The following is a 24193-nucleotide window of genomic DNA, read 5'->3' as shown; positions in this document are numbered from 1 at the left end:
AAGCTTGTTCTGCGGTTGGTCGCTAACAGCACGCGCTGTGTGTGCTGCTATAGAGACCCTGTGTTTGCTAACAGGCTAGAGCACTAGCTAACAACGACTAGCTTTACGTTTTTTCATAAGGAATGATTGCGTTTTTTTCTTTACTAAACGCTGCTACAACCAATTATACATTTGCCATTCTGTTTATTTATACTAGATAACGATATTTATTTACTAACGTTAACTCGGAGCTGATGGCTAAACGAACATGCATATTGCCGCGGACTGACATGAGCGCCTTCGTTTATTGTTTACATTGAATAATTGTAACAATTCCCTTTTAAAACAGATTTAGGTTTTGCAAATGAGAGTTTCTTTTATTTATAACGTTACACAAAATTATGACATTCGAGTTGATATTGACTCATGTGCACTTGCTAATATAAGTTACGACGCGACCGTAAATTTATTTCGTTGCATTAGTCAACGACATATGTGCATATTATTTCAAAAACATGCTTAATTCACATGTTGATTAAATGTTAAAATCAGTGAACAACAAAGTGTTGGCTTCTGGATGCCCACTTGATCGGAGGTGCGAGACGCTAGCGAGTGGGTGTGTGTTGTAAAACATGGAAATGGCGTATGGTGCTCTAGTCACTAGTGCTCAAAATGCATTTACATGCTAATACCAGTTGGATTAAGTTTTGTATAGTATGCCATTTGTTTGTAGGAGCAAGGTGTGAATGCATAAAACCCACTTTATAACAGCGTAAAGAATACAAAACCAAAATTGGCCAAAGTGGCTTTTATTTTGCCATACTTTTTTTTGTTTAACTTAGTCCTAAAAGTTTACAAAACTATTGACTGCTTATCTTTGCTCGTGACACAGTTGGGTCCAAAAATTATTGTCCTCTAGAACAGGGGTTATCAAACTGGTCCCCAGAAAATTTCAAGAGATGAGACAAAGCAACAATTTTGAACAGTATGTGTAGCCAATTATTTTAGTTTGTAAACAATTTGCTTTCTTTATATCACAATTACGTTTTACCTAACACACTTTATAAAAAATATGGATATTTATTTTAGAAAAGGGGTTGCTTGCTAAAGGTTCATCATATGTGGTGGTGCCTGCCATCAAAAAGTGTGTGAAAACCCTTGCTGTAGAATAAGCAGATGCCATCCACTGAGAGGAAAACTTCAGTTGTCATGCAATTGCACCTATATAATAAAATATTACATATGAAGTTTTGTTATGCGTGTTGTAATTGAAGAAGTAGCCTAGTTGAAAATCCTATTACTTTCATTATTATAGTCTCACCTTTGTTGTTTACAGAGCTTGCTTCTATAAAACACAATGTGTCAGTGTTTTATGATATCCTGACTACTCCTTTCCATATAATAAAGATAATGTCTGAGGACTTGGTGCTGTTACAATTTTGGTCCCTTACACAGAGCTGTATCTTTTACTTTAGCACAGCTTTCAAACTTTGTTGCTAAGGACCCCCAAATATGAACTGTTCATGAGGCCCCTTGCTGAAGTATATCTATTTCTATTTATTTTAAAGTATGAAGAAACATTCAATCAATTTAGATCAATATTAGGGGTTTAAATCGGACAGTTCATACAAAATCGATTTTCTCTGCCAGCGATGCGATTTTTGTCGATACATCGGACAATTCTTTGAGGCGATGGCGGTTCGGTTCATTTACCGATTTCGATATCAGTGCTAAACACACGCTCATCTTTTGTCTGTTTCGCTGCTAAAACTGCTTTGTTGTTGCATCGCATTCACTGGAAGATGAAAATAAACAAAAAAACTCGCTTTGGTGGAATCGTAGGTGGATTTTATTTCAAGGAATGAGGATGTTGGAAAGTGTCAAAATAAAACTACCTCAAATCGATTTCTTACGTGAGGAATTGATGTATCGATCCATATCAATGTATTGTTACACCCCTAATAAATAGTGTGGTTTTTATAAAGACAACATATTGTTTTATCAAATAAAAAAAATTGGCTACAATTAGAGTAAGGTTGAATGTGTAAACCTGAGGAGAAACATTTCAAGTTCAAGTACAACCACAATAAATCTTGTTACTAGCAGCTTTACAAGGAATTCTGCTTTAGTAACTTTAGGAACTTTATAGTAACAAAACACTAGAAGTATAAACAATTCTGGTAGCAAAAAATCAGTGATAAATACTTTGAAATAAATATGAACACCTAGAAATGAAACAGTAAAAAAAGGTTGGGAGACCTTTACAAATTTTTCTTTTCTGGGTCTGGGGACCCCTTAAGACCTTCCGGAGGCCCCTGGTTCCCAGTTTGAAAACCCTGCTTAAGAAGACTTGGTCCTGTGGTGGGACACTTAATGGTGTTGACAGTCCCAGTCTTCATTCAGTTTTATTCTATGAAGTAGTCACTGTACATTTTTAGGAGTAAGTGAGTGAAGAACAAGTAAATAATGGTGACATTTACATTTTTGGGTGGGCTATTTAACAACTAAAGATATAAGTTTGTGTGCTTTTATTCTCAGGTCACTTCCTTCTGCCTGCCCATATAATGCCCCAGTGTTGGCAGTGGCCACTTTGAATATGATGGCTGCCCATTCTGTGTCTATAGAGCAATATCAAGAGGGAGACCAGCAGGTGGGCATGATATATTCAAGTTTAACAACTACTAACAACTCTTAATCAGTAGACTATTAGATACTTACAGTATACACTAGATGTCCCTCAACTGCTTAGGTTGGTAACTTTAAAGGAACACGGTAACTTTTGGGGATTTTAGCTTATTCACCATATCCGTCTGAGTCAGGGGCTGTTTACACTTGGTATTAAGATGTGTTTTCATCGATCGGATCACAAGTGGACGAGAGAGACACATCACGTTTACACCTGGTATTTAAATCCGTCTCTTTTGTCCACTTTCAAACGCTTCTGTCTTGAATACAGTACTATGAGGGGGTGGTCTGTGAGACGGTGGGTGAGTCTCTATTCTGTCATTCAAACGCGAGCGGGAGTAATTATGAGTTTATATGGACACGCCACTGCTTGTTTAGCAAGTAAACATGCTGCACAGAGTTTTGTACGTGTATATGTTTGAACTTTCTCTGAATTTTCAGCGCAATTGATGAAATAGGATCGCGCAACTTTCACACGCTTTCAAAACAAAACTACGGAGATCAGACGCTTTAGTTGTATCAATGAAAGGATAAAAATAGCGCTGTTCACCGTATGTTCACACCAGAAGTAAAAAAAGACTTAAAACTTGTGTTTAGTACCTCAGATTAGATAAATGGGCGGAGAGAAGGCAGTCGCGTGTGGCTGTTCGAACACATTCAACCACATGTGCGTTTACACTACAAAAGCAATCCAATCGAAAAGGGTTTCGACTACCTCTGAATGTGGTTGAAAGTGGTCGAAAGTGGACGAGCTCAAAACTTTTTGAACACCGTTTAGACCTGGTATTAACGTCGTCCACTTGTGATCCGATCAATGAAAATGCATGTTAATGCCAAGTGTAAACAGCCTCTTAGATAAGTGCATACATATACACTTTTCATCTGCCTGCATCCTGTAGCTCTCGTCTGATCCACTCACCGCTAGCCTAGCTTAGCACAAAGACTGGATGTAAATGGCTCCAGCTAGCATACTGCTCCCAATAAGTGACAAAAAAGCCAACATTTTCCTATTTATATTTTGGAATTTGTATAGTCACAGATTGTACAAATAACAAGGTCATATGAGACACAGCCATCTTTTAACAGTATATATACTGGGAACTATATTCTCAGAAGGCGAAGCACTGCTACTTGTGTGGAGGGATTTGCTTGCAGCACCCAAGAAGACCCGCGGTAAGGAGCAGAGAGTTTGCTCAGTTGCACTAATCACTTGGCCACTATTTTGTCACTTATTGGGAGCAGTATGCTAGCTGGAGCCATTTACTTCCAGTCTTTGTTCTAAGCTAGGCTAGCGGTGGGGGTGTCAGACAGAGTTACGGCACGCACAGAGATAATAAAGGTATGTATGGACTTATCTTACTCTGGGGATATGGTGAATAAGCTAAAATCCCAAAAAGTCATCATTTTCCTTTAAGTATTAAACATCTGCAATTAAGTTAGCCCTTATTGTCTTAACATTTAGTTTAGGGATGCACGAGATATCAGCCGACATATCGTTATCGGCCGATAACTGCTTATTTTTAATAACATCGGTTATCGGTCCGATAGCAAAATTAGGCCGATAAATGAAAGCCGATAAATGATGGATTATTTCAGTTTGTTGAACCACTTCACTTGCTCATTGCTGGCCATGTGGAGTTTTGATTGGTGCTTTCTGTGACATAGCACGAAGATGACACGTGTTGCGGGCTCAAGAAGAGTATGCTAGTCTAGCGCAAAGACAAGATGTCCGCGGTCTAGGAGTTTTTCATTGTGAAATTAATATGAATATGTATCTGCCTATATATATCGGTTATCGGCCCCCAAATATAAAGAGTTATCCGTATCGGCCAAAATTTTTTATATCGGTGCATCCCTAATTTAGTTTCTATTGAAACCTTTTTTAAAGATGAGCTTTGTTTTGTTTTGTTTTTTGGTGAATTTTTATCCATGCTTTTTCACAGTAAAGCCTGAGCTGACCTTAAACTAAAGTAAACACTACTTGTCGGCTTAAACACTTTTTTTCAGAAAACATTATACAGTAAAACATTGTACAGTATAACAGTACTGTGCATATGCAAAATACAGTGTAGTAATAATAATAAAGTGGGGAAAACAATTCAATATATGTATGTAATAAGTTATTTTAAAGATGACACTAAGCAAAAGGACACTGCTTTAGTTGGACCATCAAATAATAAGAATCAGTGAAAAATAAAGAAATTATTATTATTTAGGCTTATATATTATTCATTTGTCCTATTCACTTGCAATTGTGCAGTGTTTTAATAGATGGGGTTTGATGTTAAAACCTCTTTTTTTCCTTTTATGTTATGTTTGTGTTTTGCCTCATTTATCTCAAACTGTTTCAATCTTGCCATAAAAGTCTACATTGATGTTGACAATCCCATCACTGGATTAGATGCAGGTAATGGAGCATTTGGACAGTGACCCTGAAAAGGGCTTTGCCAATGGAAACATGGGAACATCAAACACCCCTGCATCGTCTGAACAGCAGACACAAATGGATGCTGACAAATCCTCTATTTATAGGTAACATGATTGTTGTCATAATTTACTCAAAAGCTCTTAGGTAAAATCTTACCTCTTATACTTTATAATGACAGGTTTATTGTATTACATATTATACAAGACCTATGGTGTTAGATGTGTAAGATGTTTTTGAACAAACATGGTTGTTTTCAAATCCCAGACATCCACTTTTCCCTCTTCTGGCTCTGCTGTTTGAGAAGTGTGAGCAGTCCACTCAGGGTGCAGACGCTGTATCTTCTGCCAGTTTTGATGTGGACATTCAGAACTTCGTTCACAGTCAAGAGAAAGAGGGCAAGGCTTTCTTCAGTGACGATTCTGACCTTGATAACTTGGTAGGAGTAGCCCAGATGCCGTTTCAAAGTTTTGCTTAATTTCTACCATCCTGTCATCGATACTGACATTGGTGTTTTTTTATGTTCTTAGATGGTCAAGGCCATCCAGGTGCTGAGGATTCATCTGTTAGAGCTGGAGAAAGTCAGTGATCTGTGCAAGGACTTCTGTAGTCGTTACATTTCCTGCCTCAAGACCAAGATGAACAGCGAGACGCTGCTTAGTGGAGACTCGGACAGCCCGTACTCTCCAGTCCACGACCAGGTAGATACTTGTACTTACTTTTGCACTTTTCAGGATTAGGGTACATTTTGGCATTCCTTTATGTTTTGCCATGTCATAGGGGTGTCATAGACTAAGGATTTACATATTCGAATCAGAATTGTCGAATCTTTCTCTAGTCGAATCATCTATGTGTATGCATGGGTTGGGACTTGGGAGAGGGCCAGACCAGGTACAAATGGGCAACTTTTATTTTCTTTCACAAGCAGCACACAGAAACAACTTTCAAGTGATGAACGAAGACAAAACTGACGATGCATTTTTATCTTTTTTTTTTTTTTAAGTTAAAATGAAAGGCAGTATAAACATTTGTTAAATGATTCCTCATAACATTTTAAAGCCACAATCTACAGAACATCACACAAAGATATAACAAAAACATTTTAATAACTAAACATAAAAAATAACAAATGTGATCCTTTGGAAAACCCTGGCTAAAATTCATTTAGCTATTTAGCGCATCAAAGCAGTCATGACCAAAAAACGACAAATGACATATAATTTGTGATTGTTACAGTAAATGATAAAAACTAAGCTTTATATACAATTCATGTTTATTTATAACAAGATAAACACTGAAAATATTGATTTTATAGACACAACTCTTTATTATTTTGGACAAAAGTACCTGCTTGCTTACTTTGACTTTGATCATCTCTGTATTCACTTTATATACAGAAACACCGGATGATTCTTTAACCCAGAGTGATTTATAAATAAAATAAAATAAAATAAAGAAAAAAAAAACGAAAGTATAGACAGAATTGCCAGCTTTGTCTTTGAAATGCAGTAAACCTCTTCCCATATGGACGTGTAGCTCTGTCAGGGTTTTTTTTTTAGATTTATTAACGCATTTTAAAAATATTTATTGAAAGCTACTTCACATATTATTTGCATAGCATTATCATAATAGTCTGTATATTAATATATTGGGAGAAAGCTGTTAAATGTGAAATCAGATAATGTGTGCACCCATATACGGCCAAAATTGAATGATCCTCATTTCATAGCACGTCTGCGACGATTGGACTGTGAGATTGGTAGTTGAATCAGGCTTCTCCTATCGATGCATCGAATCTTCGACTATTCAAGGTCACCCCTACCGTGTCAATTAAACAGCTTGTGTAATATTAAAAGTCTATTCACTCTTAAATGATAATGTTAACTATATTACACCGTGTTGCAAATAATTATGCACATGCCATTTTGGGTTATTTTTCCAATGCAGTCAGTAAGTTTACAAATGTTATTTTACCCTCAACAGTATGAGCTTAAAACACTTTTACAATCTATACTGTATGAATTAAATATACACGCATTTGTATAAAGTACAACAGTTCCCAAGTCAAGAGCAGAGACTGATTTTATTAAAGGGGACAGAGAATGAAAAACCATTTTTACATTGTCTTTGTTGAATAATGGTAGTCTACCCGCATTCACAAACATACAAAAAGTGCTAAACATGCTAAACATCTCAGTCTCATAGAAATTCCTCTTTTAGAAATGTCAGCCAGAAAACGGCCCAATCTGAAAAACTGATGCTTATGACATCACAGGCATCTCACTGCCCCTCCACTTTAAAATAATTGGCTACATTTTTTGAGTGGCAGCAAAGTCAGCCAATCAGTAATGAGATTGCAAGTTAAACCAGTAGGGGGAGCCAAATAGGTACAAAACCACTTGTTTAAAACCCCCCACCCTAATAGAGCTATCTTTTTTAGGAAGCTTCTAAGGCATTACAGACCCAAACAAAAATTTTTTTGTCTACATGTCACATCACAGAACAAGGATAAATACCATGTTCAAGCATTCTATGTCACCTTTAAGAGATTGAGTTAATGTAGCTTTAAGACATGAGAGAGAGATCGCTCTGTTCAAGTGCACTGATGCTGAATGCATGCATATATTAAACGTTTGGTATGAGGATGCAATTGTCCGCAATAGATACGCTGTTTGATGGGGATGTGAAGATGCGTTACGCTGTTGACCGAAGCACGTCCTCATAGAAAATACACATCTCTGTAAAGGCAGAGAGAGAAATCCAAATCTGCACATCGCACATAAGGAATGTGTTATAATGCTCGCAATGCGTAAAAAATTTGTCTCTAATTGCAGCCGCATTCAGGATCCCTATAATGATAAAAGTAAACAAAAAGATTGGTTCACAAGATCAGCAAATTTAGCGAGTACCGATCGAGTCATTTAAAGGAATAGTCTACCCTTTTGCCACATTAAACTATGTTATTACCTCAACCTAGACGAATTAATACATACCTATCTTTTTTCAATGAGTGCACTCCAATATACAGCACATTGTGAATGTGTTAGCATTTAGCCTAGCCCCATTCATTCCTATGGTACCAAAAAAAAGTTTTATTTTGTGGCACCATACTTACTGGTATAACTCCTCATGTAACAGTCTTTAAATAGGAAAATCACGGAAGTGTTTGGTGGCTTCCCTGTTTGGTACCATAGGAATGAATGGGTCTAGGCTAAATGCTAACACATTCATGACGCGCTGTACAGTGCACGCATTGAAAAAAGATAGATATGTATTAATTCATCTAAGTTGAGGTAATAACATAGTTTAATATGGAAAAAGGGTAGACTATTCCTTTAATGCCATTATCGTCTGATACCAATCGTCGGCCGGTCGATTGGATCATCCCTATTTTGTACTGTTAATGCCTTTTTGTCCTCCATTTACAACTTTATGCACTAATAACTTTGTTTTATAGCGCTTTTAACAAAGTGCAAAAGTTCTTTACAGAAAACATTAAAGGTGCTGTGTGTAGGTTTTTAGCAGCATCTAGCGGTGATATTGCGAATTGCAACCAACAACTTAGTCCACCCCTCCCTTTTTAAACGCATAGAGAAGCTTTGGTAGCTGGCACAGGACAAACACGTCATCGTTTGAGACTACGTAATGACAAAGCACTCTATAAAACAGTTTGTCCTTTTAGGGCAAGAGTGTCCAATCCTGCTTCTGGAGTGCCGGTGGCTCTGCAGAGTTTTGCTCCAACCCTAATCAAACACACCTCATCCAGCTATCAAGGTCTTACTAGGCAGACTAGTAACTTTCAGGCAGGTGTGTTGAGGGAAGTTCCAGCTAAACTCTGCAGGACACCGGCCCTCCAGAACAGATTTTGTTCACCCTTGGTTAAAGGACAAGTTCGGTATTTTAGACTTAAAGCCCTGTTTTCAGATTGTTTATGGTGAAATAGAATGGTTTTGACTGAAATTTCGACATTTTCGGCTGCCCTGAGAATTTTCGCGTGTTTGTGTTTCACCTCACACCTATACAATGGGTTTAATGGTGCACTGGAACAATCCTTCCTAAAATGCATTTCGTTTACAAAGACGTGAAACTCACCGAGTGGTCAGGGGTGTTCACTGATATGCTCACACAAAAATCGCTACAAAAGATGCATTTCAACAGGTTTTATCGTAGTTTTTACCAACTCCATTGACTTGTATTAGATGTCCTGTGAGGTACGGTATTACTCCGCGCCGGGAACTTTGTTTCTATTCTTGCTATTGGCAATGGTGGATTAGCGCCACCACCTGGGCTGGAGTGTCTATTATTCAAGCTCTTAGCGGAAGAATGTACGGTTGTGAGGCGTTTGGAAAAATAGGTCCACAAGTTAACAACGAATGCTAAAACAGCTGTTGGAAAGCATCTTTTGCAGCGATTTTTGTGTGAGCATATCAGTGAACACCCCTGACCACTCGGTGAGTTTCACGTCTTTGGAAACGAAAGTTTAATGCATTTTAGGAAGGATTGTTCCAGTGCACCATTAAACCCATTGTAGAGGTCTGAGCTGAAACACAAACACGCGAAAATTCTCAGGGCAGCCGCAAATGTCGAAATTTCAGTCAAAACCGTTCTATTTCACCATAAACAATCTGAAAACAGGGCTTTAAGTCTAAAATACCGAACTTGTCCTTTAAGGGATACTGTAGAAACATGACCGCTACTTCCATATAAGGAGATGCGCCGTGTATGTAGATAAAAACAGCTCATTCTAAGGTAATAAAAACAATACAGTTCATTATGTAAGGTCTTTATACACTACTGATAATATAGTCATGTATATTACATTGCATTTCTGTCAAAAGATCCTTCTAAAAGTTACACTTAAAACCACATCTGCACCTTTAAACCACAGCGAGTGTTTTACATTAAGGAGATTTTGTTTGTTTTTGCAGATGTCCAGCTCCTTCGCGGCCGCCCTCAGCCCTCAGGGCATTGTGGTGCCTACATCAGGCCTTCAACAAGGCAGTGTTACCATGGCAACAGTCAATCCATCACAAGTGGTTACAGGTACATTACACATTAAAGGGATAGCTCACCCAAAAACTTTTAAAACGTTGTTATTATTTATTCACCCTCATGTCGTTTGATCCCTATTGTCTTTCTTTGTTATTCAGAAACCAAACACAGATTTTTTTTGTTCTTTTTGACAACTAAAATAACCACAACAAGAAATAGAGAAGTAAATGTCTTCAGGACACTTAAAATATGTGACAAGTCAGGTGGAATTATTCATTTTTAACACTTCAAAGTCCTTTTGAAGCTAGAGGGGTTTTCTGGTTACTATGGTAATGGATGTTGATTACCTTGGTCACTGTCCACTCCCATAGTAACAAAAAACACTTTTAAAAATCTACGTTTAGGTTCTGAAGAAGAAAGAGAGACATTGGCGGTTCAATTGACATGAGGGTAAATTAATAATGAGAAAGTTTTCATTTTGGGATGAACGTTTCTTTTAAATCATCTTAAATAGTTTCTGAGTTTCTCTCACCCTGATAATATCCTTATTGTGCGCAGGTAACACAGTATATCATCCAGTGACCGTAGTCACACCACAGGGGCAAGTTGTGACACAAGCCATCTCACCTGGAATACATATTCAGAACTCACAGGTTTGCATTACACAGACTACAGGTAACCCGTTTACACGCAGATCACAACTAAACTCAAACTGTGTTCATTCCTGACAGCTCCAACTTCAGCTCAGTCAGGACTTGAGTTTCTTTGGTGCAGATGACAGCTCGCCTAAAAACAAACGCGGTGTTCTTCCCAAACAAGCCACCAATGTCATGCGCTCCTGGCTTTTCCAGCATATTGCAGTGAGGAAACTCAATTTACTAAAGTTACTAAGTGAATTGTTTTTTTTGTTAGCCGGTATAAATGTATAAACACTCATTTTCTTCATCTAGCATCCTTATCCTACTGAAGAAGAGAAGAAACAGATTGCGACTCAGACTAACTTGACTTTACTCCAAGTCAATAATTGGTAAGTCAATCTGACCATTACACAATTTAGAAGGGGCTCTCAAAAGTTTATATTCAAAAGTCCATTTTAAATGATCATCAATGTCAAATGTCCAGAACCATTGGTTATAACAAAACCTTTTTTAATAAACATGCTTATAACTTTAAGAAACAACTTTATATAACAAGTTTAGATCAATTATTGCATGTGAAGTACAAAGTGGAGTCAGGAGTCTGGACTTTGAGAAGTGCTGATTTAAATAAATGATGGTAAACTAAAACCATTATGATTACAGTTGTGTAATGCTTAGCTACCGAAGGCCTCCTAAACATCATAGAAAGCCTATAGGTGAATGGTTTAAAAGGCACTATATAGCCAGCACCTTTGTGTTCCTTATGTTTCTGTATTTATGATGTCAAATGGGTCTATGTTTCAGGTTCATCAATGCTCGTAGAAGGATCTTGCAGCCAATGTTGGATGCCAGCTCCTCAGAGACAACCAAAGCTAAGAAGAAAACTGCTCCGAGCCGCCCGCTACATCGCTTCTGGTCTGACTCCATCGTCTCTCCTGGAACCCAGCAAGAGCTCACAATGCCAGATGGTATTACCTCAAAATATCTTCTGCCATAAACCAAGAATGTCCTTTGTCATTGGTATTGTGCAGACCTGCCAACCTTTGCGCATTTTGGCAGCAGATACGCATTTAGACATCAAACTACGCTACGATTTGTCACTTCAAAATATGCGAATAGTCATTGATGGCTTTTAGTTCAACTGTCTGTGCATTTGTGCACTAGGCAACTCGTCTATGGGCATAAACGCATTGGGCAGCAACCTGTTGGGAAAATTAAACTTCGACCAATCATAGCACTAATTTGAACTCTTTCCCTGCCAGTGTTTTTTTTTTAAAGTTGCCAGCCAGTGCCAGAATTTTTCATGATTTTCACAAAGGTTTAATGCCTTTCAGAAAATGTTCTTTAAATATACAAACATACAATATATAAAATGAAAGAACAGACTCTCTGCTTTCAAAACTTTCGGGTTGTATAAGTTGCGAAAGAGCACTGCCTGGTGGATAAACGCGGTATTGCTGAAAGCCGGAAATACTCGTCATTGGCAGGCAGAGTTTTCTTTTACGAGTTAACTCGTCAATGGTGGGGAAAGAGTTAAATTCGTTAAAGCTACAAGAGGAATTGGTTTTCTTCCTTCTCGGTCCATCTTCATACTGTGGTTTTACAAGGGAGGAAACACTGTTTCAAAGGTAAATGGGCAGGGTATGGGAATTTTTTATTGCATCTATTTTAATAAGCCTGCCAACCAGGGGCATCGCTCCAGTGTAAATCTGTTTTGCCCAAGTGTTGTGCCTCAAGCTAAAGTTTTTACTTTATTTGCCAGTATATTCATTTACATTGTTTATAGCGGCACAAAACTGAGCTGTATGAAACGTAATTCACACATGTAAACACCTTGCAGTCGCATTTAAAGGCGGGGTACGTGATCTCTAAAAGCCAATGTTGATATTTTAAATCACCTAAACAAACACGCCCCTACCCCAATAGAATCTGGAACTTCTTTTGATAGATCCGCCCCACACATACGCAACCCAGGCAACGATGTCAGTTAGTAGACACGCCCCTTACTGCTGATTGGCTACCAGTATGTCTTGGTACTCGACCCGAGTCCCTTTTCAAAAGTGTTTTTCAAAAATCATGCACCCTGCCTTTAACAGAAAGTACAAACTGGCGTGAGCACGCAGAAATCAATGTCCATGAGCATCTGTACGTGTTTCTTTTTTGTAGCACACAGCCGCCGTTCACTCAGAAATACAGGTGACAGCACGCAAGAAAACATTAATCATTAAGAAACTAGCTTTAGTTTCGTAATCTTATTCTGACTCGATCATTTCTGGCTTCTGTAGATGGACATCAGATTTTTTATTTTGGTTGAATGCAGAATGTAGAGATGATGAGTGAGGTAAAACAAATTATATCAGCCAATCAAAATCAAGTCTAGAGGATTGCATTATTGCTGAGAAAATCAACATATTAATGTGTAGCCTACTATTCTGTATGGTCTTTTATTACTGTTTAGTTCACTAGATCTACTTTAGGAAACTACATAAACAGTTTGCATATACAACATGCAGAGATATTCTACACAAACGATCATGCTCTTTATTTTAGTAGCAGCCAAGTATTGTTATTATAAATTCTTGTAAAAGACTCATTATCATCAGTACTGTAGAATGCAAATCTGCTGATATGCCATGTGTGCCTTAAAACATATTAATAATGTTTATGTTAGGTATGATAAAGTAAAATTAGTGGTTGGCCTGTGCCCCAGTACAGCTTCATATCAACAGCCCTGCTGCAAACTTCTGGAAAATAAAGCAAGTATAAAGGTCCTAGCGTGATAGCTCAAATCCTATGCCTGCTTATCTGAAGGAAATATTTGTTCCAGCTTGTTTCAATATATGACCCAGCCCTAGCCTATATCAAAACAATATTGCATAGCCTAAAGTGAAAAAATCTGGTTCAAAAGGACATAGCAGTAATGTGTGTTTAAAAGCCATAGAAATGTTTTTTTTTCTGTTATTTATACAGTATAATTGTCAAAAAGGATAATACTTGCAATTTGTTGATTCTTTGTTATTTATATGGGCGGTTTCCCGGACAGGGATTAGACGCAGCGGTCCAAACTGAAAACAACTTGCACAGATGTCTTAAAACACATCAGTGCCCTCTGTTTTGGTTCAAAAAGAAAAAAGTAATGTTTTTAGTAAGGCATGTTTGTTAAAACTAGTTATTTTCCTAATTAAACTAAGGCCTAGTCCTAGCTTAAGCTTATCTCTTTCTGAGAAACCACCCCATAATGTCCCATGTATTAAAGACATATGCCATAGGCCAATACAATTTTCAATTATGTTTAAGTTCTGTTTATTTTTTGGGATTGTAGTTACCTTATGCCAAATGTCTTTGAAGTGTATCAAAGCACAGAAAACTATGAAATATATTCCCTACTTTATGGGGTGTTTTCCCAGACAGGGATTATCTTAAACCAAGACTAGGCCTTAGTTGAATTAGGAAATATAACTAGTTTCAGGGTTCCCACGGGTTCTTGAAATCATTGAAAGTTTGTGTATCTGGGGGAAAAATTCAAGGGATTTTTTTTGTTTTTTTTTTTGAAAATATACATGCATAGATACAAGTCATTAAAAGTGCTTGAATCTATTTTACGCAAAAAGTTTTCTGAAAAAAAAAATGTTTACATATTATTCCCTGTGTAGTGTAGGATAATATCATAAAAATGCTAGACTTTTTAAGCACACATGCTAAACTGTTCTTTTTAAATGCTTATATCTTCTGTATGCGAATGTTGATTCATACCAAAATGCTTTTTTGCATAGTTGTGTTTGACACATGAAAACGTCTCAGGTTACATATGTAACTGTTGTTCCCTGAGAAGGGAACAAGACGCTGCGTCTCCCTTGCCATACTTCCTGCATCCCTGTAACGCCATCTTTGGCAATATTTCACATAGCGATATACTTCCTGGCTCCCGCGTCACCCTGTCTTTGTCGTTAAACCTCACCATTGGTTGAATTTGATATACACATTCAGACACACTTACCCTTGGAGGCGTCCGCAAAATGTCACCGCAGTGACGCAGCGCGAGTTCCCTCGAAAGGGAACTGTAATAATGTATCTTAAAAGATAACAGAATGTAACGGGTGTCCCACATTTAGTCCTTGAATTTCAAGGTATTGGACCTGGAAAGGTCCTTGAATTTGAAGTTAGCCAAGGTGTGGGAACCCTGTAGTTTTAACTCTTTCACCGCCAGCGTTTTAAAAAAAAGTTGCCAGCCAGCGCCAGCGTTTTTCATGATTTTCACGAAAGTTTAATGCCTTCCAGAAAATGTTCTTCTTTAAATATATAAACATACAATATACCAAATGAAAGAACAGACCCTCTGCTTTCAAACAAAAAACCCGTTTCATCCTACCTTCAGTGGTTCTTTTGTAATCAGCTTTTGAATATGGGTAGGTTTCTGCAAAAACACCACATTTCGAGCAAAAAGCAGAGATAATTCCATTTTTGTGACGGACTTTTCATAGAGATCCCATTCAGAGCGATCTTTAAAACATACACGGACATGCAGCCGCATGCCATAGGGCATTACTTCCGGGTTCCACCTAGTGGATAATAGCGGTATTGCGGAAAGACAGAAAATCTCGTCATTGGCGGGGAAGCGTTTTCTCTTAATAGACGAGATATCTCGTCAATGGCGGTGAAAGAGTTAACAAACATTTAATTATAATTTTTTTTATTAAAAGAGTTCTTCATAGTCTTCTTGTATGTTGAATAACTAGATATGATGTTATCTATGTGCTTAGTATTAAGTTGTGGTGAATGAGCATGTGAACGTGGTCAATACTGATCAGCAAACGTGCCTGACCTCACACCGTGCTGCGCCTCTGCAGTAAGTTGCTACTCCTAAAAAATGTCCAAGGTCGGCCGGTCTGTATTATGTGTTTAAATGCTTTTCCAGTAAGGAATATTTTCAAAAATAAAATGATGTTGTTGTTGTTGTTGTTGTGTGCAGGTAGCATGGTTACAGTTGGGATGAGTGTAGACGGCTTCCAAGCGCTTTCATCAGACAGTGCAACTCTTGCCATGCAACAAGTTTTGATGGAAAATAACAGCGAGGATGAAACGGAAGATAGCGAAGACGACGACGACTCGCATTTGTCATCTGCCAACATGACTGGATTGGGTTTAGATGTTACTGATTAAGCTACGTGGATTGCAGAACGCACACTGCATGCTTCTATCGATTTTCAGCCAAGCTGATACTTGTGCACTACAAAAAAAATTTGAGTACTGTATGCCTTTACAATACAAACAAACTCACATGAACAGTTTACAGATAGCACAATGTTACAGAAGGGTGTCGCGCGTGAAGAGTTGCCTGTTTTTATTGCGTAGCTGTGCAGGTAAGTGCACTTTTAGGTATGAAATACTACACTTCATGGAAATAGACGAAAAACTGCAAGTAAACACACGGAGGAGTTTTTAAGCTCCTTTAGTAAATGTTTGTTTTCTATAACTAATTTGAATGCCAAGATTTGAAAGTGTGTCTTTGTGCTGGTTTTATTCACACTGCATGCTAATGTTTTTCTTTGGTGTGTTCATTATTATTGACAGAGTCTGAGGACAAAAGAGATTGTTATTTTTATATATGAACATTGTAAAAAAAAAGTGTTTTTTCTTTTTTTATTAGTTTGTGTTTTATAAGGAATATTTATGTACAGAAACAGTATAGCTATGTGCCCTGCTTTCAGGGGATTTACATTTTTTAGAATTACAAAACTGCCTTATATATTCTTTTGTAAAACTATTTAGCTAATAAGCACAGAAAGCCTAACGCATTGACTATATTCAATAATGAGTTCTAGTATCTTCCAGTTTTTAATGTTTGTTCTTACGCTGAAGATGTTTCTTCGTTTCAGAGGGGACTTTGTTTTTTGTTTAGGACAGTATTGTTTTAATCTGACATACACAATGCTTTTGGAATTTGGATTGTCTACAGTACGATTAAGCCTAAATATTGTACATTCAGTACAGTTATTGGGAATTGTTTAAGGCTTGTAAAAGTATAGTTGTATTTCATATTAAAACATTTTGCATCATTGAAAATAGATTTTGCATGGATGTGGCTAGTTTGTTTTTCTCCCTATTTATTACATATTTCAACCATATTGTCATTTCTGTGTCTGGAAAACTCTAAAGTGTAAAGTCAGTCAGTTATACTCGTTGTAATGAATCATGACACATCAGATGAATGTTTGGCAGGTTAATATACTTAAAACAATAGCAAGTACTGTATAAGACTACTTACACCAAATAAAACCTTTTGCAATTTGAGTGAACATGATTTACAGTTTTTTCTATATGAGCCGTTTCAGCAAATTGATGCCATTTGCATGCTGTAACTCGCCAAAATTGAAGTTCATTTATCTTTTTTTTTAACACGGAATATAACAACACGTTTTATTTTCCGGAAATTCGTTTTGTAAAGGTCACGTTCTTCCTGATCCCATTTTTCAAACTTAGTGTGTAATGTTGCTATTATAGCATAAATAATACCTGCAAAATGATGAAGTTCAAAGTTCACTGCGAGGCGATATATTTTCTTTAACAAAAGTCCCCTTTCAAAGCCTACAGCGAACAGCCAGTTTGGACTACAGTCCTCTACTTCCTGCTTTAATGACGTTGAACTGTTTTTGACTAATGCTGCGTTCCAGGCAACCTGTAACCCGTAACTCACGACTTCAAAATCACGACTCACGACTCTGAACTGGGAGTACATCGATCTAGTACGAGTTCACGGGTGGGAAGTCACGGGTTTGACTGCCGTTCCAGTGCACTTTCACCGGTAGAAGGATGTAAAAACACGAGTTACAGGCTGCCTGGAACGCATAAGGTCGTGAGTCGTGGTTTTGAAGTCGTAACTCACGGGTTTAAAAACCTGCCTGGAACGCAGCATTAAATCCACCCACGGGAATACGTCAGTCGACAGCTAAGCTAACGGCAAGCTAAGCTGCTATCGAATCACAACACACTAAACAAACTACACAATCAGAACTCGTTACGTATTTCTGAAGGAGGGACTTCATAGAACAAGGAAGACATCAGCCCGTTTTTAGGACAGTGAAACAGCGCTATACAGATAAGTAAATTGTGCGAAAAATACCAAGTTTTTTTTACACGTGAAACATGAACAAATGTTACGCACTGTAGAAAAGAATGGGACCTTTAATATGGTTTCTTAATTGAGTTTGGAGGCATTTTGGTAACAGGACTGAGTTTTTAGCTTTGCCAAATAAATGAAATATAGCTGCATTAAATATATGTCCTATAGCACATTCTAGTGATTTACCAAAAAATGTGTATATTAAAATAAACAAAACATCACTGAAATAATATAGGTAACAGGACAAAAGATTAAGATTGACATTCACAGTCAGCATCAATATCATAAAATATACAGAAATGAAAACGAAAAAACAACACTTGATCTTCACATGGCCTTCAGAAGATCCAGATGATGTAATTTCCTCTTTAAAAAATGTGACTTGTAGAGGGGGAACGTGTTAGACTGAGTAAAATCTTGGGGACATGACTAAAATAAATTTTATTTAAAATAACATTTCTTTTGTTTAATGGTAAAAAATATTTAATGCAAAGATGGGATATGGACACACACAAAAAAAATGTAAAAAAGAAATATATCTGAAGAATTTTATGCTTTATATTTAAAGGTAAAATATAGAGAATAGTAAGCAGGGACAGATAACAAGTGGTGTTTTTTAGTGTTCTATGTAGTATATATTTGATGTTTTAAAATATAAAGTTTAAATTTGAGGTTAGATTAACATGCAGGACACTTAATACAATAAGAAAATGTGTTTTAAGAGTTTGCTTGCATTTTTATACGTATAATGTCCTGAGGAAACACCGATTCGGTGAAATGGCCCCTACATTAATGTATATCACGTAGTTACAGAATTTAGTTTTTCATGAGTAATTATTATACATTATACAAAGTTGTTTGAATAATCATAGCTGGTAGTTGCAGGATTTAGCATTTCTTCTCTCTGTAGACAAAGAGAAAATTGTTAGTTGATAGTTATTGCAGCCAGCAATCCACAAGGTGGCACAATTTTTTTACTTATCACATGATAAAACTTCTGAAAATCACGTCACGGGATATAACTTTCACAATTCTTTCACAATGAAAATCATGGGATGTGTGTCTCACTGTTTTTGTTTTCACAATAAAAAAATCATTGTGAAAACCCTTCCCCACAGTAAATTCCAATGCTCATCCATTTACAGTTTTTTTTCAACTGCTTACACACATTTTTCAAAGTTTTCCTCTTTTTTTTTTTTCAAAACTTAACACACAAATTCAAGAATTGCACACACAAAATGCTAAATGCCTCACAACTCTTTCAAAATGAAACACCACAGTCAAAATATCACAAACATATTTCAAAAGCAAACATTTGTCTTATACTTATTATGTAATATTTGAATATGTCATATACACACTGTTAAAAAAATATACATCAAAATGTAGTGTTGTTGCATGTTGTGTAAAAACAAACGTGTGTGTTTGCATGTGGGGATGGTTGGGTGTATCAAGGCTCCATCTTTCCTCCGGGCTGGGTCCGGCCACAATACTTCATCCACTTAACATGCCATATTCTCTCTTGCCAGACACCGTGGAAAGAACCGTCTTGTGTGGCGTATCCAACTGTCCAGCGCCATGTGGAGAAAAACTCCTCAATAGGATTTAGAAATGGTGAATATGGAGGCAGGTAGACAACAGAAAAATGGGGATGAATAGCAAACCAGTTTTGGACCTGATGGGCATGATGAAACACTACATTTTTTCATGTTGACAAATCTTGCCTGGTCTTCATTCTGCTGACTCTGAACAAGCATGTCATGAATAGTTTCCAGAAATTGTTTGATGTGATGATGAGTGTTATGGGGCCAAGTGTGGCGTGATGGTGCAGGAAACCATTTTGTGAACACATTGTAATGTTTCCGCCACGTTGTTCAATGACATTCCTTCCCCTTTTTCTGGTTTTACTGAGATTAAAGCCCACCTCATCCACATAAATGTGTTCATGGACAATGGCATGGGCATCCATTGTCCAAAAGCTATTACTTGACCTTTGGCCTATTTATAGGACACTTCTAAAGTCATGATTTGTTGTTGTTAAGTAAAGCAACAAGTGTTTGCACATGGGAGGAGGGCACTGATAAATTAGTTTGGAATTTTGATTGTTTGTGTTTATAAAAGGAAATCAAGAAACTTCCTGTCAGATTTCTGTATGTTGCATAGAAAATTCTGTGTTGTGTTTGGCAAAAAGTGTTTAATGAAATTGAAGACTGAGTAAAAGGCCAAAAATTAGTGTATGGTTTTGCAGATTTAGTGTGTGGTTCTGGTGTTTGAGTGTCAGGTTTTAGAAAATGTGTGACAAGTAATAATTTTGTGTGTAAGCAGTTGAAAAAAACTGTAACATCTTACTACCTGTCTTCTTTGACTAACCACAAACATTACGTTTCAGTTCACAAATACACAAAATCACTATCCTGACCTCCATCTGCAGACGTATCCAGGTAAGGTATTGTGTGATGCGAGTGTAAACGCCAGGTTTGTTCTTTTCTGCACAGCCCTGACCCCAGCTCGTGGCCCCTGCTAATTTCCAAATCGAGGAATCCTCGCAAGCTAGAGGACCACCGCTGTCACCCTATCACCAACACAAAACTATTACTCAGAATTATGAAATACTTCATTTCAATTCAATTTTTCAATTCAATTTTATTTATATAGCGCTTTTCACAATATTTTAATTGTTTCAGCAGCTTTACATTTATAGATCCAAGAAAAAACACAGAAAAATCATAAAACATAAACAGCAGATTACAGCTGTTAAGATTAACCATACTAGCGAGCGTAGTAAAAATTTAACATATGTAAGTGGGTGCGAAGTTAAGCCAATGTCAGCAGACTCCCCAGGGGTTGAAAAAAAATTAAATGGATACCGGTAGTTTGGCCAAAAATGATATTAAACCACTGATCTATATAAATGACTGGATTGCGCATAGAACGCTTGACGTAACTGCGTGAGGTGAAGCCAGCGCAGAGTTCGAGCCGCCATCTTGGTATACCCAACCGGCAGAGAGCGTCATTAACTTCCATTCAAAATCAGGATCAAAATTTACCCCCTTTACAGCGTATCAGTTACATAAGGTTAATTTTTAGGATATGTGTACGTTAATTATTTGTTAATTCTGGTGTTATTTGCAATGTTTATGTTTTAATCGGGCAGGATAATGGATTTATAAAAAACCGTTAAGGTGAGTGTGTCTGTTGCATTTGTTAATGACACGGATATAAATAAAGTTTTTTTTGACATTCAGCTTCACTGTGACGGTCAGCGTTATTTCTCTAAATAAGTTTAGGTAACATGTACGTTTAGATAACATAATTACAAAACTAGCAAATTATTGCATGCACATACGGTACAAAGCATGATTATTTATTTAGATTTCAAGAGCACGTTTATTGTCATTAATACAAAATATGCTGCGGTCTGTCTGCTGATCTGAATCTGTAATAAAGTTGAATGTATAATAACTGTTTAAAACGCAAATTGTACAACTTTCAGTAAATAACTATTTACATGCCTTGGACTTTAGTGTTGTAATAATGTACATGGTAACTTCACATATAAAAACGAAGACGAGTAAAGTGATGTTTTATCATTAAAATCTGATAACGTCCATGGATTTAATAGAACGTTTGGGTATACCAACATGGCGGCGCGGTGGCTTCACAAGTGTGACGTCATGCGCAATCCAGTCATTTATATAGATCAATGTATTAAACCCATGGTTTACTCACCCCCAAGCTGTCCGAGTTGCATATTTCCATCGTTTTTCAGACAAACACATTTTCGGATATTTTATAAAATGTTTTAGATCTTTCAGTTGATTAAATGTAATGTTACGGGCTCCACCCATAGTCCACGACCTTCAAGTCCAAAAAAAAGTGCGTCCATCCTTCACAAATTAAATCCAACCGGCTCCAGGATGATAAACAAAGGTCTTCTGAGGGTAATCCGCGCGGTGTTGTTGTAGAAATATCCATATTTAAAACTTTATTAACGTAAATAAATACCTTCCGGTAGCGCCGCCATCTTAGACTCCTCTGTATTCAGGAGAGAGTATTAGCGTAGTGCACGCACTTTTCTTAGTGACGTATGACAAATTCGGAGGGCGGGGGCACAGAGCAGCAGCAGAGTAACCTCCGTAGGCTGCGTAAGCTCTCATCCTGAATGCGGACGCGACTAAGATGGCGGCGCTACCGTAAGGTAGTTATTAACGTTAATAAAGTTTTAAATATGGATATTTCTACAACAACACCGCACGGATTACCCTCAAAAGACCTTTGTTTATCATCCTGGAGCCGTTTGGATTTAATTTGTGAAGGATGGACGCACTTTTTTTGGACTTGAAGGTCGTGGACCCCGTAACATTACATTTAATCAACTGAAAGATCTAAACAATTTCTAAAATATCCGAAAATGTGTTTGTCTGAAAAACGATGGACATATGCAATTCGGACAGCTTGGGGGTGAGTAAATCATGGGTTTAATATCATTTTTGGCCGAACTATCCCTGTAATGTATACTTTTCTCTCGAATGATCTATGGAACAATTTGAATGATCTCTACTGATGTAAAGTCAAGGGAAAGGCTATAAAGATAATCAAGAATGCCTCCCATCCCATTCACAGTGAGTTTTAATTGTTGAAATTAGTACCAGTGTTTACCAATTATCCAAGTTTACCAAATATCTTTTGTGCCAAGTGCTGTCAAAATTTTAAAGGGGACATTTCACAAGACATTTTTAAGATAATTTATTATAACATGTTAAAATTGCAACTTTGTAGGTGTGAGCAAAAATGTGCCGTTTTGGGTGCGTCCTTTAAAATGCCGTGCCGTGGTTGGATAGTACAGATTAAGAGGCGGCATTATCCCCTTCTGACATCACAAGGAGAGACAGATTTCAATGACCTATTTTTTACATGAATAGTTTACCAAAACTAAGTTACTGGGTTGACCTTTTTCATATTTTATAGTTTGATAGAAGCACTTAAACATGGAAAAGTCAGATTTTCATTATATGTCCCCTTTAAATGTAAATGATTGATGTGATTTTCTTTATTTTTCCTTCATTTTTATGTGTTTTGTTGTACTGTGAAGCCAGAGACAAATTTCCACGACATTGATAAAAGTCAAGTCAAGTCAAGTAGTTAAAGATTCATAATTATTAACCTGGCAGGAGTCTGTGCCACCTTCTAAGTAACCTGCACAAATCATCCCTGGTGATATGTAGCCTTGATAAACATCTGGTTGACTGCATGCCTTCGTGGAGATCAATGGTACAGGTGCAGAATGCATAGACACACTTGGGTCACCTAAATCATGATAGTTACAATGAGTTTCAGTACAACAATGCACAGTAGTCATCTGGCCATGAATCAGTGAGTGGGATGAATTAATCATTGCTACAGAATGTTTTATCAAACATCAAGAAATGACTTGAAATGGATTTAAGGAATTTCCCTCTTCCCTTTTTCCTGTAATTGTGTCCCAACCACAACTGAGTCAGACTGTTTTCAATGTACTTATAAAGTTTTTTAGTTTCAGTCTGAGAACTAGGGGAAAGCCCATCTGATGCTGTTTTCCGTCTGTCTGCTGCATAACCTCTATTTCAGACAATCATCTGGACTGGCGGGTGATAAATGGTGGTAAAAAGTATAAAGACTGCCTTTGGCTCAAATTCTATATAAATTATATGCTGACCTCATTTAAAAAATAATTAAAAATAAAAATAAACTTTTTAAAATCATACAGTATTAATCTATAGGTTACCAACTCAAGTGGTACGGCATGACAAAGCTCCAGGAAACAAATAATACACTAATAAAATAGATCTCAAATGTTCTGCAAAATGTACCGTTTTTACCCTTATTCATCATCCTAAGCAGACTTACCGCTGTCCTCTGTGGCTCCCCATCCAGAGATCCAACACATTTTTCCATCCTCAAATTGCTCCATAAAATTCGGAAGGCAGATAGGTTCGACCAAACCTCAGGAAAACAGAGACACCATTTTACCAAACTAGCTTTTCATAACAATTAATGTGAAACGGGCATGGGATCATATATATCAATCATTTCAGATTTATAGAGAATGAGTCAATTTACATCGCCTGCAGCCATTACACTTAAAAGTCAGGTTTGAAAAAATGCATGTGGTTTTGCTAAAGATACCATTGAAGTCGAGAGGCTGCTCCAGTTTAAGCAAAGCAATATCATAGTCCAAGCCTTTGGGTCTGTAGCGGCTGTGATAGATGATCTTTTCCACTCCAATGGAATTGGCTTCATTCAGCGGCTGCTCTATTAATCCCACAAACACTGTCCAAAACGTAGGAAAGGCGAATCTGAAAAAAAGAAGCCAGA

General features: G+C 37.2%; 2 protein-coding genes across 2 annotated transcripts in view; one reads left to right on the top strand and one right to left on the bottom strand.

Annotated features, from left to right (window-relative positions):
* On the top strand, nt 1-16447 carry pknox1.1 (pbx/knotted 1 homeobox 1.1). The gene is made up of 11 exons (XM_065293000.2): nt 1-964; nt 2518-2629; nt 5066-5196; nt 5357-5528; nt 5620-5790; nt 10018-10132; nt 10640-10734; nt 10813-10941; nt 11032-11108; nt 11524-11687; nt 15689-16447. The coding sequence occupies exons 1-11, from the start codon at nt 939-941 to the stop codon at nt 15877-15879; spliced, it is 1383 nt and encodes a 460-aa protein (XP_065149072.1). The 5' UTR covers nt 1-938; the 3' UTR covers nt 15880-16447.
* A 5-nt stretch (nt 16448-16452) lies between these two features.
* Nucleotides 16453-24193, bottom strand: part of tmprss3a (transmembrane serine protease 3a) — a 29470-nt gene continuing 21729 nt past the window's right edge. Inside the window, exons 10-14 of the mRNA XM_065292999.2 lie at nt 24005-24174; nt 23726-23821; nt 23004-23146; nt 20259-20411; nt 16453-18743 (exon numbers count right to left, since the gene is read on the bottom strand). Coding sequence (XP_065149071.1) covers nt 18684-18743; nt 20259-20411; nt 23004-23146; nt 23726-23821; nt 24005-24174 — 622 coding nt within the window. The 3' untranslated portion in view covers nt 16453-18683. The remainder of the gene's footprint in view (nt 18744-20258; nt 20412-23003; nt 23147-23725; nt 23822-24004; nt 24175-24193) is intronic.

Source organism: Paramisgurnus dabryanus, chromosome 15, assembly GCF_030506205.2.
Source record: "Paramisgurnus dabryanus chromosome 15, PD_genome_1.1, whole genome shotgun sequence".
NCBI lineage: Eukaryota > Metazoa > Chordata > Actinopteri > Cypriniformes > Cobitidae > Paramisgurnus > Paramisgurnus dabryanus.
The sequence above is the reverse complement of the archived record's forward strand: the minus strand, read 5'-3'. Positions and strand labels throughout refer to the sequence as shown.

Bases quoted from the DNA above. Each gene is read 5' to 3' on its own strand.
- pknox1.1 (XM_065293000.2), top strand. From the start codon at position 939: ATGAGACAAAGCAACAATTTTGAACA. The intron at 5,791-10,017 runs GTAGATACTTGT...TTGTTTTTGCAG, and splicing joins ACTCTCCAGTCCACGACCAG to ATGTCCAGCTCCTTCGCGGC. The intron at 10,735-10,812 runs GTTTGCATTACA...CATTCCTGACAG, and splicing joins TACATATTCAGAACTCACAG to CTCCAACTTCAGCTCAGTCA.